General features: G+C 41.5%; 1 protein-coding gene across 2 annotated transcripts; it reads left to right on the forward strand.

Annotated features, from left to right (window-relative positions):
• Nucleotides 1-274: 274 nt before the first annotated feature.
• On the forward strand, nucleotides 275-11563 carry LOC115003623 (E3 ubiquitin-protein ligase pellino homolog 2). 2 transcript variants are annotated; one of them, XM_029425495.1, is made up of 7 exons: nucleotides 275-584; nucleotides 4373-4502; nucleotides 4889-4990; nucleotides 5399-5596; nucleotides 5681-5866; nucleotides 7253-7470; nucleotides 7636-11563. In XM_029425495.1, exons 1-7 carry the CDS (start codon nucleotides 505-507, stop codon nucleotides 8018-8020), a joined length of 1299 nt encoding a protein of 432 aa, XP_029281355.1. In that variant the 5' UTR covers nucleotides 275-504; the 3' UTR covers nucleotides 8021-11563. The 2 variants fall into 2 exon arrangements, with proteins under 2 accessions (XP_029281355.1, XP_029281356.1); XM_029425496.1 differs by having other exon boundaries at nucleotides 7253-7458.
• Nucleotides 11564-20784: the final 9221 nt, after the last annotated feature.

A 20784-nucleotide genomic window follows, 5' to 3' on the forward strand; every position in this document is an offset into this window, starting at 1 on the left:
ATCAAGGCTGCATCCATTCCTTGTTCCACAGGAGAGTGTCATGCTTAAGTGCATTTGTATACTAAATTATGAATGTACATTATTCTCCTATTTGCTAGAACAGTATCATTCCCAAATAAAACTTCCGATAAGCACACATTTATCCTCGTGGAGGTAATTCTATCAACTATTTTGAGATACGATTCGAACGACCACCCCTACAAAATATGGTACGCCCCACTCCCCTCCGTTAGCCGTTGTTGTATCCTATGCTAGTGAACAGATATGTTGCGATACTAACTAGCTACACACTGGCATTAAAGCCACGAAAAGATGCGCCTTCACGGGATTAAAACAATAAAGCAAACAGCAAGAAGTCTGGAAAAACTTTGTACAACTGTGCCCAAACTTTGATAGACTACAACCCAAATCACTTCCCTTCAGTTTCGAGTGTGTTAGCATTGTTTTATCTCACCACTATTGCCGTTGGACGCGTTTTTTTTTCTTCTGGAGCAGTCCAGTCTGATGAATTCACCGAAAAAAGACGGAGATGATGATGTGCCCGTTAAAGACCCGGTAAAATACGGCGAATTGGTCATTTTGGGGTAAGTCTGTTTAAACCTAAACCGATAGTAAATTTGTGTAGGATGGAGAAACGCTCAAGCGGTAAATTAACGTTTATATGTAGCGGCACCATCAGCACAATAAACAGATGACGTGTGAGTTAGGGTTTGATCCATTGCTCTTATCAAAGATATCCGCTTAATAGTCGTTTTTCGGTTAGTAAATCCACCATAGTAACACATTTGAGCTCATTTATTACACATTGCCGTCGTATACTACCAGTCTATGGCTATGTAGTAATGTTACAAACTAACTTTATGTTACAAATGAAACCATTTTCTCTGAAACTATGTCGCCGTTATGTTTCCACATCATGAATGTTGCATTTGTGTGTTAAAAAAAGGTGCAAAATGTAGCTGTAGCCATAGCACATAAGGCTACTACGGATGTAGCCGCTTTTCATCAATGGTTGTAGTGGGGGTAAGCAGCGCTGGATTGCTCAAACTGAAAATCTCAATGATGTCATACTATGCTATATCTGGGATTGCTAAAAGTAGGACTGGGGATGATATCATTGTCTGAAAAAGACATGATATTTGCTCATATTATTTAGTCATGAAGTCTCTTTTATTAGTAATTAATATACGTCGCAGCCAGATGACCACCCATGCCTAGGAAGGAGGAGTAGGAGGAGAAAAGCCCCCGACATCACCAGCACACACAAGCACACAGTAGGCAGGATGTGATGATGACAGCCACCAGCTTCCACAGCATTTCCACCCCTACAGCTTCACACTGTGCAGGGTCTGCAGGGACCAGAAATGTCACAACACACACACACACATACACAGTCATATCCAGACTTACACAGGCCTCCCTCTTGCCCTGCAGAGCTTCCTGTGTATGCCAAAGATAACTGACCTAATGGCCTATCTCTTCCCCTCCGGCTGAACATGGAGTGAGGAAGCTGTAGCTCGCCTGCATCAGAATACTGATTAGTCGTCATCTGACTGTTTGAACACAGCAGCCCTTTTACATCCTCAGACCAGACTGAGGAATTGATAGTTTAATGCCTATTTTGAGGTTTGGAGCATTCAACTTCAACACTAGCGTGCATTGAGGGTGAAAAATGCATTTGTATATGCTCAATTTGAAACTGAGTAATTGAGGTTTTGTTTGATGTTCTGCGAAAGTGATGGCCACAGGATTGCAGGCTATTATAGGTATCACCTCTGTGGTTTTATAAGTGTTATGGGAAAAATTGATTTCGCTATAACTCAAAGACTGTCTTGCTTGGTGATAATAAAGTTATTATTGTTATTTTGTCATGTAACATAACTTAGTATTAAAACAAATTCACTTTCTGACAATAGTGGTAGGCAGTTCACTATTAATGTCAACATTGTTACATAGGCGATCCCATATCCATATCAGTGGAATTTATTATGGTTCAGACCCATGAACAGTTGACCTGTCCCCAAGCATACAGCAGGTAACTCTGACAGCAGACGCCCACTGTCAGAACAGCCTGTTCTTTCAACTGCTTCCTGTCAGATATATTTTCCTGGCCTGTTTTGTGCAAGTGGGGTTTGACTTTGCATCTGTCAGCCTTGATGATCACATGCCCCGCATGGTCGATGCCTGCTTCACTACAGGCCTTGTGATCTTTGCAGTAGCTGCCTGCCATCGCTCGTTACCTTAGTTAGCCTGGACATCATGTACAGCGCTGCCCAGTCCGCCCCGCAGCCCACTCAGCTCACTCATAACCTGCTCCCATATACTATGCAAACACCCTCTCATTCTCTGTATTTATCTCTCTGGCACCTTTTTGTCTCGCCCGTAACCCCTCTTAATACGGTCTCTGTCGCATTCCTCCGTCTCCCGTCCAGTCCCTTCCCTGCCAGCCTCCCAGTGTTTTGCTGAGTGCTGACTTTCACAGAGGCAGGCCTCCTTGGTGGCTTGTGCTCAACGAAAATAAACTCTGTGTCGAGGAGCAGAAGGAGTGAATATTTCATATTGTGCTTTATGATGTGCGCACATGCGTGATGCAGGCCAGAACTGGCCAGGCAAATGTTCGTGGAGCTGCTCTTCCACTGGCCTTTACTCTCGACCCTCTGCCTAGCCTCTTCTCTCAGCCCCCTGTCTCCCTCTTGTCTCTCTACACCCTGCCCTTTGCTTCATTTCATTTATTTAGCTTTAGTTTCCCATTTCTACTACTCATGATAGCGTCTGACTTCTTTTCTGTTTCTGTCAAGATGCTGGCTACCTTTTCTCTGTCTATAAGCTGATTTTCTCCCCTGTGCCCTCATGTCCTCGGGCACATTGCATATCTTCTGCCTTTTAACCAGACCCCTCAGAAGCCTGTCCTCATGTTTTTCTTTCCCTGACCCAGACCTTCTCTTGTCATCCTGGGTCCAGTTTAAACTAACAGGCAGTGCCACGAAAGGAGCAGGTAGCACTGAGTCATCATACCCGATTCCTCTTTTTGCCTATTAATTAATCGACTGATACTATTTTGTTTTAGAAGGACTGCAGCTAGGGGATTATTTTCATTATCAATTCATCTGTAGATCCCGTTGTCAGATGATCTGATACGCAATGTAATGTCACAAATAACACATACTTACTACAAGTCACCAGCGCCCAAAGTGACCTTTTAAAACTGTTGACACAGTCTAACCAAACAAAGTATCCATTAGTAATGATATGAAGAAATCCAAGTTTATTTCTGCATTTGAAAAGCTATGATCAGCAGTTTATTGGCATTTTCATTTTAAGTAATCATTTTTTAATCTATTTTGAAAATTGGCATTGATTAATTTTCTTATGAGAGACCGCTTGATGAATCAATCACAGTTTCAGCTTTATAGTACAAACACTGTCGGAGCAGGCAGAGGTTTCTCCAGCCCACGCTGCAAGGCACAGTGAGACCGATCAGAATAGACTCTGATCTGATCAAGTCTGAAGGCCAAAGTCTGTTAATGTCCCTCAAAGACTTCTTACCCGCTGGGTATCCTCTGAATAGTTTTTAATAAGGACCATGCACAGCTGATTAGAGAAAAGCTTAAAACCAGAATACTACCTTCTGCATGAACTCAAACTGTGAGAAGGATGTCCGACTCTGCTTTAAAAGAATTGAGGAAAAAGTCATAATTCAGCACCAATACCAGAATGGTTTTAACATCCTGCCACACTCGTTTTCATTAAAGCATGACATCTGACATCATCTTTTCAAAAAGGTTTGATATTGAATTATAAAACTCTCGCTCATAAGAAGAATCTAAATGATCCTGTCTGTTTCTACGAATGAACACAAACCTTTAAAGTAGTATTGAGCAACCTAACTGGAGCTGTCACTCAAAGCTTCATGGTTAATGGCGTTGTGCGATGATGTCCTGCTGAAAACTCTTCAGTAAATATGAGCATCAAGTACACGGTGATTGAGTGAGATCAAGTGGTCGTTGTCCTTTTCATTGAGTTACAGCAGTTTATGAATCACGACTGGCCTGAGTGTGCTGCTTTCCAAAAGAACCTGTACCTGTGAAGACGCACAAAATCATTGGCGCTTGCACTCTATTCGCAGTTATTTCTTCAGACATTTTGGCACCATCAGCGGCCTTTTATTACGAGCTTTTTTCCTCACAAGTAATGACGGATCATAAATACAGCATGCAATCGAGATAACAGTGTTTCTCCCATCATCTTTCCCAATGAAACTACATGAACTTGAATAAACGTGTTCCAGCTTGCCGTATCTGAGTTGTACGCAAGTCTAACGTAGATTAGCTGTGCTTGTGTCCGTGCTCACACTTTGTTTGTCTTTCTCCAGGTACAATGGCTCTCTTCCCAGCGGAGACCGCGGGCGCAGAAAGAGCCGCTTCGCTCTGTACCGAAGGGCCAAGGCCAACGGTGTCAAGCCCAGCGCTGTGCACATCCTCAACACCCCACAGGACAGCAAGGTGTGTGTGTGTTGTTTTATCAGTGTGTTTTCTTCCTGTGATTCCCTGTTGTATTGTAGAAATGAGCTAGAGGAAGGATGACTAAGCATGGCGACTGGCATGGTATGTGGGCTGTCTATCCTTTGTGTGTCCTACATACGGATGATTGACACATGATGATGAAGTCAAATGAAGATAAATATATATTTTCTTTTATCACCATCTAGTCATTGTCACATGCGTTTTATCACATGTAACATTAAAGTATGACACTTTTATTTCACACTTACTAATGATCTTATGGATCTTTGAGTAACAATATCAGTCCAACATATGTTCTGTGAATGAAAGACTTTTCCAGAAGATGAGTGTGGTATCAACTCTGCTTTATGATGTTGTTGTTGCAGGCTGTCCACAGCAGGGGGCAGCACAGCATCTCTTTCACTCTGTCCCGCAACCAGACAGTGGTGGTGGAGTACTGCCATGACAACAGCACAGACATGTTCCAGGTAAACCACCGAGGAAATCAAGAAAACGGGGTCAACAATGGCTCGTTTTACAACACAAATAATCCTAGATTTGTGATCACGTGCAACTTTCTCCCAAAATATGCTGTTATGTAATGCCATCAAAGGAATTTCTCCAGTAGGATGATTATTTTGGTTCTGTTGTGACCATTAGGAGTGTAAAATCTGCAAGAAAGTCTATTTTTATACACAGTTCTGCTCTTATAATAGTATCACAGAATGATTTAATTTCCTACAAATGATGGCGTGACCTTGGGAAACAAGTGTGAGCTAGTGTGAATCGAAAACTATTAATAACTGTGTGTTATATACATACATACCAATCCCTTTTTTGAATATGAATGATATCAAGGAATTTCAGTGAACCCCTCTGCGCTGTACCCTCAACAGATTGGACGCTCCACAGAAAGCCCCATTGACTTTGTGGTGACGGACACCTCCGGAGGGGAAAAGGAGGGTGAGGACCCCTCCATCGCTCCCAGCACCATCTCACGTTTTGCCTGCAGAGTGGTGTGTGAACGCAACCCACCGTACACTGCACGTATCTACGCCGCTGGCTTTGACTCCTCCAAAAATATCTTCTTAGGGGTGAGTAGACTGATGATCCAGCCAACATAGTTTTCTATTTAAAAGTACAGTCATGTCATGAATCTCATGTGTGTGCCACCACAGGAGAAAGCAACCAAATGGAAAAACCCTGATGGGCATATGGACGGCCTGACCACCAACGGGGTGCTAGTGATGCACCCAGAGGGGTTCCCAGAGGACCCCAAGCAGGGTCTATGGAGGGAGATCTCTGTCTGTGGGGATGTTTACGCCCTGCGGGAGACACGCTCTGGGCCCAGCCGGGGGAAACTGGTGAGTCAACAGTTTGATTAACGTGTCCACTAATGTTTATTTTGTTAGCTGTTTTGTTTATTATTTAGTCTTAGTCCTGTGTCAAATGTCCTCGTTATTTTTTATCATATCGAGTTTTCTCCTGTTTTCTTTGTCAAGTTTTAGCTGACTAAGAATCTGGGCATTTTAGTCTCGTCCTAGTCCAGGGGTGGAGAAGCCTTTTTCCTATCAAGGGCCTTTTTGGTTTTTTTTACAACATCCTTCGAGGGCCGTACTAATTATTTAACTCATAACCTCTTCAAAAAACGTTTTAAGACGCAGCCCATCCATTTCACTTTTCTTTTATGCTGTGCAAAAAAGCAACTTTTTTATCCATGTATCTTCTGTTTTATCAGAAATCCTTTATTAGTCCCACAACGGGGAAATGTATCTTGTCACAGCAAAAGAACATATGAAGTAAAAAGGCAGTAAACAATAATTAAAGAGAATAAAAAATAATATAAGTACCAAGTGGTTGATAGAACATAAAGTGAGTATTGCACATGGCAGTGATAACTGCACAGCAGTGGTGGAACAGTCTGTTCTTGGTGTGGTGGTCTACCTCTCTATCTCTCCATGTTTGTATGTTCCGCTCTGCAGAGAGCTGCTTGTTGGGCCAAACTCCGCCGAAGAGCGTTAACTTTATCCAAACGCACTCGCTCTTTCAGCTCGTGCAGTTCGGCATGTCTCGTGCAGTAATGACGCTCGAGATTATTTCTCCTGGAAAATGCGATATTCCACATCAAGCGTTCTCTGTTTTACACTCGCCACGCTGCGTTCGCTGATGTCAATGACCGTCTCGTTTAATATTGAAGTTTTTTGACATGACGTGACCACGTGATGACACGTACCGCTCGTGTTGTGTTCAAAGACCCTGACCGTGGCAAGGAAAAACAGTCAGTCGCCCGTTTAAAATATTGCCGTCTAGTTTTTTTTGCTAGTGGATTTTATTTGCGTACATTTTACGAATTACCTCGAGGGCCAGATCAAATGGTCGGAGGTTCCCCACCCCTGTCCTAGTCAAACAAAAAAACGTTACTATTTTAGTATAGTTTTAGTCAATGAAAACTTATTTTTGGGATTTTAGCCTTTATTGGATAATCAGGACAGGCTTATATTTAGATTTTGTAAACTACATTTTAGTCTCCTCTTTTTCCATCAACAATAGAGATAGTTGATAGAGTCAGAATTAGTGTTTATTCACGTCATCGTCTCGTCTTGGAAAAAAAAGGTTGTTGCCGAACAACACAGCTTCCGCTAACAAAATGACCACTGGTGTCCGCGTTGCTTTCTGGCCTCATTCAGGTTGTGAGGTTTATTTTTGCATTGGTTGTTAGCATGAGTCTCTCTGTGTATCCACCTCTGCAGGCGGAGGGTGAGAGCAGTGCACTGCGTGATGGTTCCCTGGTCGACCTGTGTGGTGCCACCCTGCTGTGGCGTACAGGTGAGGGTCTCATGCGAGCTCCCACCCTGCGTCACCTGGAAGCGCTTCGCCAGGAGCTCAATGCGTCCCGGCCCCAGTGTCCTGTCGGCCTCAGCACACTGGCCTTCCCCAGCATGCCACGCAGCCACAGGTGGGAGCCAAAGTATGTTTCAAAAATACTCATTACTTTCTTTCAGGATGTTTATCTTGTTCATATCGAGTAGCCTGCATATAAATAAGCTGTTACAATAGTAATATTCATAGTTTCTAAACATAAAATGAATAACACAAAGTTTTAAATACTGACACTGTTGATGTGTTACCTCAGCCTTGAAGAGCGTCAGCCTTGGGTCTACCTCACCTGCGGCCACGTCCATGGACGCCACGACTGGGGCCAGAGATCCGAGGGAGTGGAGATGCCAGGAGAGGGCGAGAGTTCCACAACCCGCAGGGAATGTCCCCTGTGCAGGACCGTGGGTCCCTACGTGCCCCTGTGGCTGGGCTGTGAGCCTGCTGTGTACGTGGATGCTGGAGCTCCCACTCACGCTTTTGTGCCGTGCGGCCACGTCTGCTCGGAGAGGACAGCCAGGTACTGGGCCGAGACCCCGCTTCCCCACGGGACGCACGCCTTCAGACCCGTCTGCCCCTTCTGCTCCAGTGCCCTCAGCACCCCCGGCTGGACGCGGCTCATCTTCCAGGGCCCCATCGACTAGTCGCCACTCCTCAACAACCACTCTCACAATAACACAAAGATGCCTGAGCTTCATTCATGTCGCAAACCTCGGTCAGTGTTCAGCATGGATAGGTAAATGATCAGGAGTGCTGGTCGTTTTCACGCTATAACAGCAACTGTGCTCTACACTCACATTCTGAGAGTATAACAAACATTGTCCAGCATTGTTACTGAATGTAGCTCAAAGCTAAATCCTCCCCCTTGTTTATCCTTCAATGCTTTATTGATTGGTATAAGATCTGGAGAATAGGTGGAAAAAAACATGACGGAATGATCAATACTGTCATGTGGACAGTATTTACTCTGGGAAGATTCTGCTGTTTGTCATTCCAACCAAACACTACACCTTCACTGATTACCGAACATCTACAAGAGAGGGTTCTCATAAAGTAAACTAGATACACAGGAGCCTAAATGATGCTGTTTGACCCTTTAAAAAAAAAAAAAAAGTATCACTTTTTCATTATCAAATGATTCAACATTGCCCTAATTATACACTCTGTCTTACGAAACAGATCAAAACACTTTTATGTGTCTGTTTCAGAAGCCATGTATACAAATGACACGTAGCTTTTTGCACAAAAGTAAGGAAAGGCCTTTTTTTACTCGGTTGATCTGCAGTGCCTTGCACGTCTGCAGCGCCTGTGTGTCCTTAACTCGGTGAAATGCCACCTCTTGCACTTCTTCTCGGCCTGACTTCCGACCACTTCTTAGTTTCTAACAAGTTACAACATGTTACTGTAATGCTACGAGTCATCAAACAATTTAAACCCATCTGGTCTCAGCTTCTGGCTAAAAACACCTTCACTTTATTTCACACCAAGTATCTTTTATACATTTGCACACGGACTTCCCTGTCTTCCTTCCTGGATGACCTGCTGATTTATATTCATAGCTGTATTCTCAGCAGGCCGTATTAACCACTTAAATGTAAAGGTAAATGCGGGAGGTTACAAGGTGAAATCAGAGGCTTGTGCTTTATTCAGCATTTCAAGTTCCCAGTCATTCATGAAGGGAAACTTATTAATCAGTATATGCAGTTTTCATGCTTCTTTTTTATGTGAAATCTACCACATAAACTAGACCCCTTGTGCAGTGTTAGGTTGGAATGAAACCTGCAGACTCTGATCATCTCTGAAGCACTAGAGAGAACACTACGCGCTGTATGATCGCACCACAAAGAGTTCACTTCTTAAGGCCAGATCTTATCCTGATTATCAAGCAGACCGAGGATTAGCACGGGGCCGGGAATGAAACCGGGTAAAAGTCCACTTCATTACTCTCTACAGCAATAATAGCACTCCCATAGATAAGCTAGATGTGCTATGTTTAGCCAAGTGTAAGGTCGGCGGTCGCTTTTGAACATGGCTGAAATGGTTTCCAGGTTAAGAGCTCAACCAGAGGCGTGTTCAATATCACGATTTATCCTATTTCCAAATCTGCTGTCGTGTGTGTGAAGTAACCAAAGCACTAGAATTTAAAGATGAGCAACTGAGTCAGTGATTAATCGCCTCACATTTATTAAAATACTCATTTCAGACGCATTAAAAGCCAAAAAATGCTGACAAATGAGCTGAAGAACAACGCAGCTGTCATGAAAGAACATATCGTGTCGCTGTGATTATTTGAACACACTTCTGGTTACTGAATTATGCTTAAACAGGGTCCATGTTAGTATGGTAGAGTGTCAATAAGGTTTGACTTGCATAACCTCAAAAGATAACCTTTTTTTTTGTTTCAAAGAAAACTATTTTGTTAGGAAATGGGGGGGGGGGGGATTTCTTTTAGATGTTCAGTGTTTAAAAAAACAACTATTTTTCTAACTGATAATTGGTTTTAGTTAACCGTTGTTACTCAGTGTAAGCAAGTTCTGTATGTTTCAGAATATTATTGTGTGGTAGATATAGGAGAACTTGTGAGTGAGAAAACATTGCCAACACTGTGTCCAACAAACACACACTTAACACACTGCTACCATAAAAAACATTGCCCAGACAATGAATGTAGCCAAATACTCAGGCTATATTTAGCCTTTCCTGGTGCTCATATTGAATGGTCTATATTGTGATACTATTTTTGTAACTGAATATTATGGTGTAGCTTGGTGAACTTAAAAAAAAAAGTGAGATGATTTCGATAATAGCCTCAAGTGTGGAAGACGTATAATTGATAATACACACTCACATGGAAATTGTGTCTAGCTTGCATGTGCTGAACGTACACATACAGTATGTACACTACACGTACACTTACTCAAAAAACTTTGCACGGTTGATTGCCAACCTGTTATTCATGCTGAGAGCGTTTGTCGCAGACCAAGATGTCTTCCGAGTCCTCAGCTGTTAAAACCGCAGAATTTCTGTTTTATGGTTTTTGTTTTGGAAAAACCTCTCCAAAAGAAAAGAAGAAAAAAAAACTAGAGAGAGCCTATAAAAAAAATCCTCATACTTGATAGATGCGTGACGTTTGTGAATGAGACCTATCGAATCCCACTTTGTACTACTATGCTAATACTTTCCACCAAACTAATTCACTGCAGAGAGAAGTCCGCTCGTTTTCATTTTGTATTTAGAACGATCATGGAACATTTAAAGCTATTGGAAAGCAGCCTGCTGTTTTACAAAATGCCATTTGAAGTCTAAATACAAGATTTAAACTCCCTGTAGTGCGGCGGATGATTGACGTAGTGTTGATAATTACTGTAGCTCAGGATCAGTGATTTCAGATTCACAGCTGGCGACGCCTAAAGGAAGCCAGGTCGAAGACACTTTCAGTCAAAAAAAGTTTCACAAACACATGAACTAGATGTGAGAGTAATCATCTAACGTAAATGCCAAATTGTAGAGGGCATACTGTAGAGTAGATCGCCACAGGTCTAGCATCAGTCACATACGGGTCTTAATAAAAGGGGTCGAGACACAAACAGGCTATGAAAACATCTCCATCAGCTGCCCTTTTCTTAGCACGCCAAATCCAGTGAATCCTGCTTTTGAAGATAATATATACAACAATTAATGTAACACCATTGGCATGTCGATGGAGAACCGTTGCAGCACCCTCATTGGCTTCTAGTTTATAACCTGAAATATTTATTTTTAGCTAATTTCTCTTTACTTTTACTTTTTGTTTTAATCTTCATTTGAACCCTCTTATAGGTGTCCATATGCAATTTCCTCTTCCTTGTTTTTAGATTTTAGTATTGGTGAATTTTTCAGATTCAGTATTTTACGTTGTTTGATACCTCCAGTTACGTCATTAGCAGTTCCCTTTGTTTTTTTTAATTACTTTTTAATTGACCTTCACTCAAGATGGCAAAACCTCAACCTTCTAACTCATCTTACTAAAGGGGAGTCATGTAGCTGACATAAAGCAGAAAAACCTCACAGTTAACAATGCATTCCTTTTAATACATCTGTGTTGTATGTACAGCTATTTTGTATTATTTTATATCATATTCTCCTGTAATCGTCCGGTGCACAGACAATCGCTATACACATGTCAATAAACCTGTTAAAAAGTTGAATTTGCTCTGTTCTTTTAGCTGTTTTGTAACTTTGGATTGCTCCTTTTTCACGGTGTGAAATACTGTACATCAGCATAAATGCAAGAATGTGCTTATTACATAGAATACAGCTCTTTGTATTGAAATGAAAACAGTCATGTGCTGCTGCCAACAGAGGGCGCTCTCTACCAGCTCTGAAGCTGACAGCCGGGGCACACACTATGATGAGGTTGCTTTGAGTTGCATCACCTCTGTAAAATAATCAACCGTTATAATGAGTAGTTTTGGCAGTCATGTTCATCACCACGCAAATGTGATAAGATGCCGCAAATGTCTGCAAAATTACAGAACGCTTGATTTAAAATAGCAATTTAAACGATTGAAGTTTGTTTCTTTGTAAAGTATTCAGGATGTCTTCTGAAAGACTCCTGAAGACCTAGTGAGAGTTGCGTTGTTCAGAAGTTTGTACAGAAATTATTTCACTATTGAACCATGGGGAAGAGGCCTTTTTTCAAAAAGATTACGAAGCCTATTTCATGGGTATCTTAGTGTCACACTACATTTAATAGCATAAAAGCATGGGTGTGAAAAGCAAAAGCTAAAACTCAAAGTGAGTATGAACAACGTATATCTGGTACAATTTAAGATATTCTGTAATTTTTGTATAATAAGTCGTAATAAATGTCCTTACTCATGAGTTTATTAACACATTTGATTAGATAGCATTTTATTATAGTCTGCAAAAATGCTCTCATAATAATTAGAAGCGTTGAAGCTTCTTCCGTTATCAAACTCAAAAGGGTAAACTTTGATATGTTTTTTCCAAAAATTCATCTGTACTAAGAAAAGGGTGACGGCTGGTTGACGCTAAAACTCATAGAAATGCATGTTGTTCATTTAATTCAGTTTTGATGTCAAGACTGCACCAACCAGGTAATCTCTAACAGATATCTGCATATGAATGCAGAATCTGAAGGCAACTGGACAAGATTTTGGTACCAGAAGCGTTCGGATTTACGTCTGTTGTCCTTGAAGTATTGACCACGTTTGAGCAGACTTTGGTTGAATGTGGGTAAACAGTCCTTGTGGAGAGCAAAAGAGGCAGAACGCTTTGGCCAAAAGCAAATCTTGGAACCCATCAGCTATCGTCTGACCACGATTTAGTTTTTTTTAATTAAATGTATTTGCGTCTATATGCAGATCTGTACAGGGATTAGCTGTAGTAGTCGTCTCTCCACTTCAACTTCTCGCAACTCAAGTTGCTTATCGGACTGTAGACAATGACCGGGGCACAGAAAAGGAAGCCTTGGCCCAGATATCTGGCTACACTGGAACCCCCTGAATATTGGCAGTTGCCCCCAGAAGCTAAATCATCATCAGACCGATAGTTGATGGGTTCCGAGATTGCCAGGCAGGTAAAATTAACAGCCTGCATTTTGCTGTTTGTTGAATCCCAATGCTCTCATCAACCTTGTTTGTTGTTGTGGACTTTAAGTTAGATTAAGTGATTACTGCTGCTTTAAGGGGAGTCCTGCTCCAGTACCTAAACTTGAGTCCCTGTCTTGAAGAGACACCTAGTGTAAACATCCAGCTGTAATACTTTTATGATTTAAGATTATATTGTTTTTAAATGCTACATTTTCCTAAATGCATTTTGTTTAATCAGATTACAACAGCCATGGAATATCTCATCTTTACATACTAGGGGCGATGGGGGCCCAGCAGCTCTTTCTTGCCCTGATGCTCCCTTGCAAGTTTAGCTGCTGTGTGTGTGTGTGTGTGTGTGTGTGTGTGTGTGTGTGTGTGTGTGTGTGTGTGTGTGTGTGTGTGTGTGTGTGTCATGGGACCTATAGATGATGGAGTCAGGGTTTAGTAATACAGTGCAATTCTCAGTGGAGGGATTTGTAGGTTTTGATCCCAGCTAATTAATGTGAAACCCTCAATGGGGAGTATCTGTGGCTGGGAAGTTTGAAGGGGACTGTGTGTGTGTGTGTGTGTGTGTGTGTGTGTGTGTGTGTGTGTGTGTGTGTGTGTGTGTGTGTGTGTGTGTGTGTTTACATGCATATGTCTATGTGCGTGCATACACACAAACATAGTGTATAAGCATGTACGAGTGAGGAGCATGTGAAGGCATCTGAGTTGGTGTGAGTGTTAATCAACGACTCCGAAATCTTTCCTCTCTCCGGACTCACTCTGGAGGTAGCAGGGGGCGTTCATGCCATTGTTCCATCAATCCACCCATTAACTACAAACACTGGGAAACTTTAATTAAGACGGGGCCACAGACGATTAATTAACTTTAAGACTTTCACTTCTTTTTTCTTTCCTTCTACACATTTCACTAAGTCACCGAGCCATAGAAAGTGTTAATTTAGCCACATAATTTACAAATCCAATTAAAGCCAATATTAAGGCATCACAAGCTGCTGTCCTGTGTTCTCGAGTCTTATAAGACTATACTCTTTTGTGGCTCGACTAGCAGAGAATGCCAGCACACGTAAGCTGAGCAGAATGCATTTAACAGGGGTTAAGAGTTGTAATAAATTTGATTATTTTATGGAGTTTATTATGCTGTGTTATCCTGTTAGGGAGGTGATGTTGTGGCAGTGGGTTGGTAATCCGGACTGTCTCACCAAGTGGTCCCCCTATCTGCCGCCATGGAGGCTGTCATTACATGTCACTGTTTGGTAAGGAAAGGCCCAACCTAGATGAGGATACGACAGAGCAGGGAATCTGTTTCAACACATGTTTCGTCATATTTATATAGGATATATATACTGTATAGCCGTACAGCCATATATATATATATATATATATATATATATATATATATATATATATATATATATAGCTCACTTAAGCCTTCAAGAATTCTTCTTCATGATGATGCTACTTTAGTTTTCACCTCCACCCACTCCACTTTTATCCAACTACCAAATCCCGGCACTCACTTTTAAATATTTGTATATCAATTTTACCTTTAATTTTGTATACAGCAGTGGTGGAGAAAGGTCATGTCCTCACTTTACATTCAATGGTCAACACCTTGCAAATGTTGGGTATTTTTTAGGCTGATATGAGTATTTTAAGCTGTAGGCCTATATGATTACATTTGAATAGGCTTACGTTAATTATTAAAAGATTCAGATTTCGCTCCTGGCAGTGCGGTTAAGACACCATTAAAACCTTAATGTGGGGAATTTTACAGAAAGTTAACAGTTAATAAAAATGAGATATAAAAAAATCAGTCTTTTAAAACAAAACTTAATTGTTTATTTCTTTGTAGAAATTCGCTTTTTTTGACAGCAGGGATTAGAACAATAACACAATATGAACATATTATTACTATTCACCACCACTGCACGTTTTATAAACAATAAGATACAACAATAATATTGAATTCTTATCCAGTCCTAAGAGACAAAGTATTAATACTTCACTGACTACAGTGATAGCAGTAGGCTATTATAAAATAAGGTAGGCTGCGTATAAAATGACGGTTAGTTCCATCTTCGGACCGCTCACGATCTTTGCGTTATTGCGCATTTAAACGTCGCAGTGGAAAGCCCCGCCCCCCTGTTTTACGATAGAATTTTCACTGCGCCATTTTTCTCCATATGAAGAATCTGCGGTAAGTTTCTCCTAATTAGATATTAAAGCAATATTTTGGCGTTTGTTTCAACACAAACAATATTTTATTAACCTGTGTTGCTTTTCTTTACACACTTAAGGTGGTGTTGTTTCTGAAACCTGTGAACTCTAAACAGCTAATGTGTCCAAATGAATAGATAGCTTAAATGTGTGAATTTAACTAGCTAGCTAATGTTGACAAGGGCTGTTATAAGGCCTGTCCATAGACTGTATACACGAGGGTCTGTCACTGCAGGCCTGATGTTTGTTGTGTTTGGAGCTCTGTTACATCGTCTCATGTTCACAAACCCCTTAATAGCTGAGAAATGTGGATATTTTGCATTCAACTTAATGTGACTCATCATTTTAGTAGTGTTTGTGATTCTTATTTCTTCAAGTCTAAAGTCTGCAGCTCTGATTTAATGTGTGACCCTATTTATGTTGTGCTTGAAACTGAACTCCCTAATTGGTCTTTTCTATTCCTGATTTATTTGTATTTTGCTGTTGAAACCGAGCTCATTTGTCTTTCGTGTTCCCCAGTTTATTGAGGGAAGCGCTCATGCAGCGCGTCCCTCTGCGGCTAAATGAATATAGGCCAAACACTCCTCTGTTCCCACATTTTCCCCAAGTTCCTTCTTTTTCCTCTCTGACTCTCGCTGCTCGCTCTCAGCGTGACCAATAACAGCCCCGAGGAGGCATCGTCGTAATTCCCTGTAAATGACAACTAATGAAGATGGTATTTCCCCTCATTACTTTGTGTCTTTGAGGGGGCAGGGCTTTCAGTGGCGCTTTTATTTTACTCTCTGTGATCCACTCATGGTTGGAAAACTAAGTGTTTGTCTTTTCTTTTTCCCCTCTCCTCAGCCTCTTTCAACAGTCAGGGATGAGCACTCTCCTCTTATGGCTGTATCAAGCACACGCCCAATTAGCATCGCATGGTAGGTGAGAGCCATTTTGAAAACATTTCTCATTACACCTTATCACTAGGGCACAGAGGGGGGCGACATGAAGCAAATTAGAGGGGTGAATGAGAGACGGAGAGCGAAAAAAGGAGGGAGGGCTCGAGACATCAAAGTGTTCCCACTCTATTTAAATTGAGTGATCTTGTGTGAAAGATCCCCACTACATAAAGATTAACCCCATCCTCCCTCCCACCCACACACAGCTAATATCACACACCCACATACCCTTGAATTTATGTGTCAAGGGTTAATAACTATGAGGATGAGGATACTGGGGGGGTGGGGGGGGGGGGTTCATGTGGGGTGTCCCTGCAATGTGTGTGTGGGCATGTATATGTAGAATGTGTTTGTATGTGTGCAAGGATATTTGTGTGAGTGTGTGAGCAGAGAGGGAAAGAGTAAGTGCACACACAAGCAGGGAGGTAGAGATCACACAGCAAGTAGGAGAGAGGCTCAGTTTCATCTCAAACCGACCGACTGACATGTTACAAATCCCACCAGCAGCAGCGCGGAACAGACCTGCCAGCACTGCTCAGAAAAAGACACACACACACGCACAGGCACACGCAGACAGACAGACAGATGGAGAGGTTTTTTGAGAGTAGATGTGTTGCCTGTTTTCCACCAGTTTCATCATGTCCTTTAGCTAAATGCTAATTTTGGTCCTTTTCACTACATTGTAGAATGTATGGAGTTGAGGATGTGACATCTGTATGTGTGTGTGTGTGTGTTTATGTGCCTTTCATTTCCTGTGTGTGTGTGTGTGTGTGTGTGTGTGTGTGTGTGTGTGTGTGTGTGTGTGTGTGTGTGTGTGTGTGTGTAGGTATGTCTCTCTATCTGTTTGTCCCTGTTGTCTTCAATATATGAAAGAGTGTGTGTGCATCCTGCTTCTTCCCCAAGTTGTCTTTCACTGTGTGTGCTCAATCCCGCCCGGTGGATTAGTGACGTCGGCGGAACTCACCCTCTCCCTCTGATAAGGCCACGCGCCGCTGCCTCCCGCTCTCTGCTCCCCGCGCTCAATTTCAGATAGTGCTAATGGAATCTGTCCTGCGCGATTGTAATGCGAGCGAGACTCATTTTCCACGGAGCTTGGAGCTGTCAACTTGGCAGGACTGTTGAGGGGGGATTCGAGAGGAGGAGGGGAGAGTCAACGAAGAGGGAGGGTTGATGGGAGGACGAGGAAGGAGAGGCTGATGAGGAGTGTGTGTTTGTGTGTGTCTGACGTGTGTTATGGTAGGCCTCCTCCCTCTTGTCAGGAAGCTGTAGAGTAGCTTCCCACACATTGCCCAGCATGGTGTGTTACCTGCGTACACACAGACACACACATTTCCAGGTGGAAACTACACTGTACATGTTGAATTGCCATTTGTTACTGGGCCAGTCCCCCAAAAAACATATTTTCTTTTCTTGTGTAGCCATGCAGAAAGTTTTGGTTTGAAGTGTCCAGGTTTTGAGATATTAACAGAACAACCAATGAAAACTACTCACAGTGAGTTCTTCAGATTATCCAGGGCATTGTTGCTGGAAAGACACATTGCTATAGATTTATTAAATGTAACTTTTCAATGCTGTGAGGAGATCAGAGAAAGATGCACGTTTATACAGGGGTGGGGGAAGAAATCTCAGAGACGGACATGTAAACCGGGACAAATCAAACCAAAACTATTTGCATGGTTTTTTTTTGGTGGTGAATGGGGGTGAAGTTGTGCTCAGCTTGGATTTGTATGCATAGAAGATACATCCGTCAAAACTTCAGTTTGAAGGTTCATTCTTGACCTTGGAAATAGACGTTTCACAATTAAATATTATCAAAAAGTCGACTTATTTGTAGTTTATTGAGCCACAAAGGACTTCATCAGCAGATGGAGTTTGCTCAGTTGTCATTAAAAACTGGTGGAAAAGTGGACTTTATGGTATGATCTTTAAGTATGACAAAAGGTCATTTGTCAAACTCCCAAATACAGTAGAACAACATATCACAACAGATATTTCAACCTGTTCTAAGAAAACCACAGGTGTTGCTAATAACGTTAACGCTGGCTCTGTTCTAGGTGTCCCAGTAAGCCGTGACAGAGAGCGAGCGTGCAAAATGGAGTTCAGCGGTCCTTACAGACATTTCATTATGTAAAACTGCGTTTCTTACTTAGACATGACACGTCTTGAGTTAATGTAGAAACTGATAATCTATGTAACCTGCCCACCCTGAAACTGTGGCGGTGTCCAGTCCATGTGACCCACCGTTGCAGACAGCTGGGTCCAGTTTGAACAGGCATTGTAACTATCGGCCTTCCAACACTGGATTCTTTTGGGCAATACTGATATTGATATGTTTTTATAAATCCAATAATGATATATTGTATGAATATATATATATATATATATTATATAACAGCGAATATTTTAGGCTTCAGCTCCGGAAGGACTCAGACATCTCTCGTTCTCGGCTGAGACGGACGGCATAGCGCTGCAATACGTGTCCTTAGATTTAATTGAAGGCGCTCATTTTAAACACTTTACAAAAGGGTTTAGCATGGTTTTTTATGCATTTTTGTAATCCCAAGGGGTAAAAAGAAAATTAATATTCAAATCCCAAAATTGATCATCGGAACGAACGAATAATCGGGAAGTGGAGTATTCAGGTCCAGACATAATATCACTTATTTGCCGATATATACACTGATACCAATATATCAGCAATAAGATAATATTGGCTGATATATTGGTCTAGCACTAAGGAACAACTGTTGGTAGGTGGGACTCCAGTGAGGGTTTATGGTTTTTGCAATAAGAACTTAAACTGGTTGGAGGAAGAGCTCCGGGGGAGTTTTCACGAGTATGGATTACATGTGGATTATTATTGCTTGTTATTACAATTTATGCTAAATTACATTTTGTATTGCAACGATTGCCACCAAAATCATAATGTAACAACATTACTATATGTAATAACGTATTACATTGTATGCAAAATGTGATTACACTGTGCACACCATTTGCATTACATGAAAGGCAGGTTATTACATTGTCAGTTTTTTATTTATTTATTTATTATAGATATATATAGACAGTTATGTCAGTTTACAGTGTACTGTTGGATGCATTATGGAGACACATTTTTTTGGGGGGGTGATACATTTCTGAAGTGAGATTCCTCTACAGACAAACTGTATTTTTTGTTCTGATATGTGATTTAGTCTGTGCTTGAACTTGAGCAGCCTGCAGGTGGCAGTATTTGCATGATGAACAGTCTAAGAGTCTAAGAGAACAGCTGCTGACCTCGGCCCTCTGCTTCGGTCTGGTCTTGCATTTTCTGATCTGATCATTTGTATTTTGTCTCTCTTAATCATCTTTGCATTTTATTACCTGCTTATAATTATTAGTTTGCAGAGGTGCATCCACAGCTCTCTTTACTCATCTTTCCTCAGTAGAGCTAAATTGAGCATGATCATTCTTTTCATTTTGTGAGCACCAATGCAAAAAACAATTTCTGAAACTAATTTCTAGTTATGATTCTTGGCTTTAAGAGAGAGAAATCCATTCCCCTTCAACCGTGCATAGGGCCAGGGAGTTCAGTGAGGTCGGGCTTTATGTGATGCTCATTCTCTTCCTGTCCCAGTCTCTGCTCATTCAGTGCTGATCAGTTCAGGGAAGGGAAGGAAATACCAATTTGGCAGCGCTACAGGGATTATAGTGGTAGTGGGCATTTTTAATCTGGGACAGACTGTGGCATTTGTCTGCACTTAAAACTGTCATCAGTCCTGCCCCATCTATCGGTCTGTCACCCCGTCCCATCCTGTTAAGAAAAAGAAAAAAAAACATTAAACACTGCCGGAGCTGATTAGACTCTTCAAAATAAAATAAATAAACAGCAACCTAAATCTCACAGCCAGGGCTTTACGCAGCCAGAGCCCCCATTACTGGTACTCTACCCCCTGGGAAGAATTTAGTGTCAACAGACCTTCCTCCTGCAGGGGTGGAGGAGGGTCTCCATCATGGACATTAAACAACTACGTTTACATGCACACAGATATTCCACTATTGTTCTAAATATGACAGTATTACGGATCATGGAAACGATCATGTATTACTGTTTGGATATATTCCCGAATAAGGCCTTATTCGAAAAGTAGCATTTTCTGATTAAGACGTGGGATATGCTGATATTATTCGGGTTCTTTGGACACGTATACAGCACATTCGGAATATGCGTCTCAATAGGGGTTTATGACACAGCTTCTTGCCTTTTTACGGTCAACTCTGTGCGGTGTACACAAACCTACTAGCCTGTCCAAAAGAAAAGCCCACATTTCTGGTCGGAAGGAGAAACACACTTAAAATCATTATGAGAGACTTGGATATTAACACGTTTTTGGATATGCTCAAATATCACAACGCCGACCTTTTCAAGAAGGTGGTTGAAGGAATGAAAGAAGGAGGCTGTGTTCGCACTGGTCAAAAAAATAAATACAAATCTTATTAAATTTTTATTACACAAATAAGCAAAATGCCACAAGCGGCTCCAGCTGTTCCACTTTTCCATATTTTTATGTGATATACAAGATATTAGTTGGAGGATGTACGGCTGTATGTAAACAGAATTATAAATGGATAAATCTTTTTCATTAGCCTACATAGTTTAGGAGGAATATT

This window comes from Cottoperca gobio, chromosome 24 (genome assembly GCF_900634415.1).
Source record: "Cottoperca gobio chromosome 24, fCotGob3.1, whole genome shotgun sequence".
NCBI classification, from domain to species: domain Eukaryota; kingdom Metazoa; phylum Chordata; class Actinopteri; order Perciformes; family Bovichtidae; genus Cottoperca; species Cottoperca gobio.

What these genes read in the sequence shown, in the direction of transcription:
- LOC115003623 (XM_029425495.1), top strand. Translation starts at nt 505, where the DNA reads ATGAATTCACCGAAAAAAGACGGAGATGATGATGTGCCCGTTAAAGAC. An exon ending in ACACCCCACAGGACAGCAAG is followed by an intron (nt 4,503 to 4,888) that starts GTGTGTGTGTGT and finishes TTGTTGTTGCAG; the next exon opens with GCTGTCCACAGCAGGGGGCA. An exon ending in CCAAAAATATCTTCTTAGGG is followed by an intron (nt 5,597 to 5,680) that starts GTGAGTAGACTG and finishes GTGCCACCACAG; the next exon opens with GAGAAAGCAACCAAATGGAA.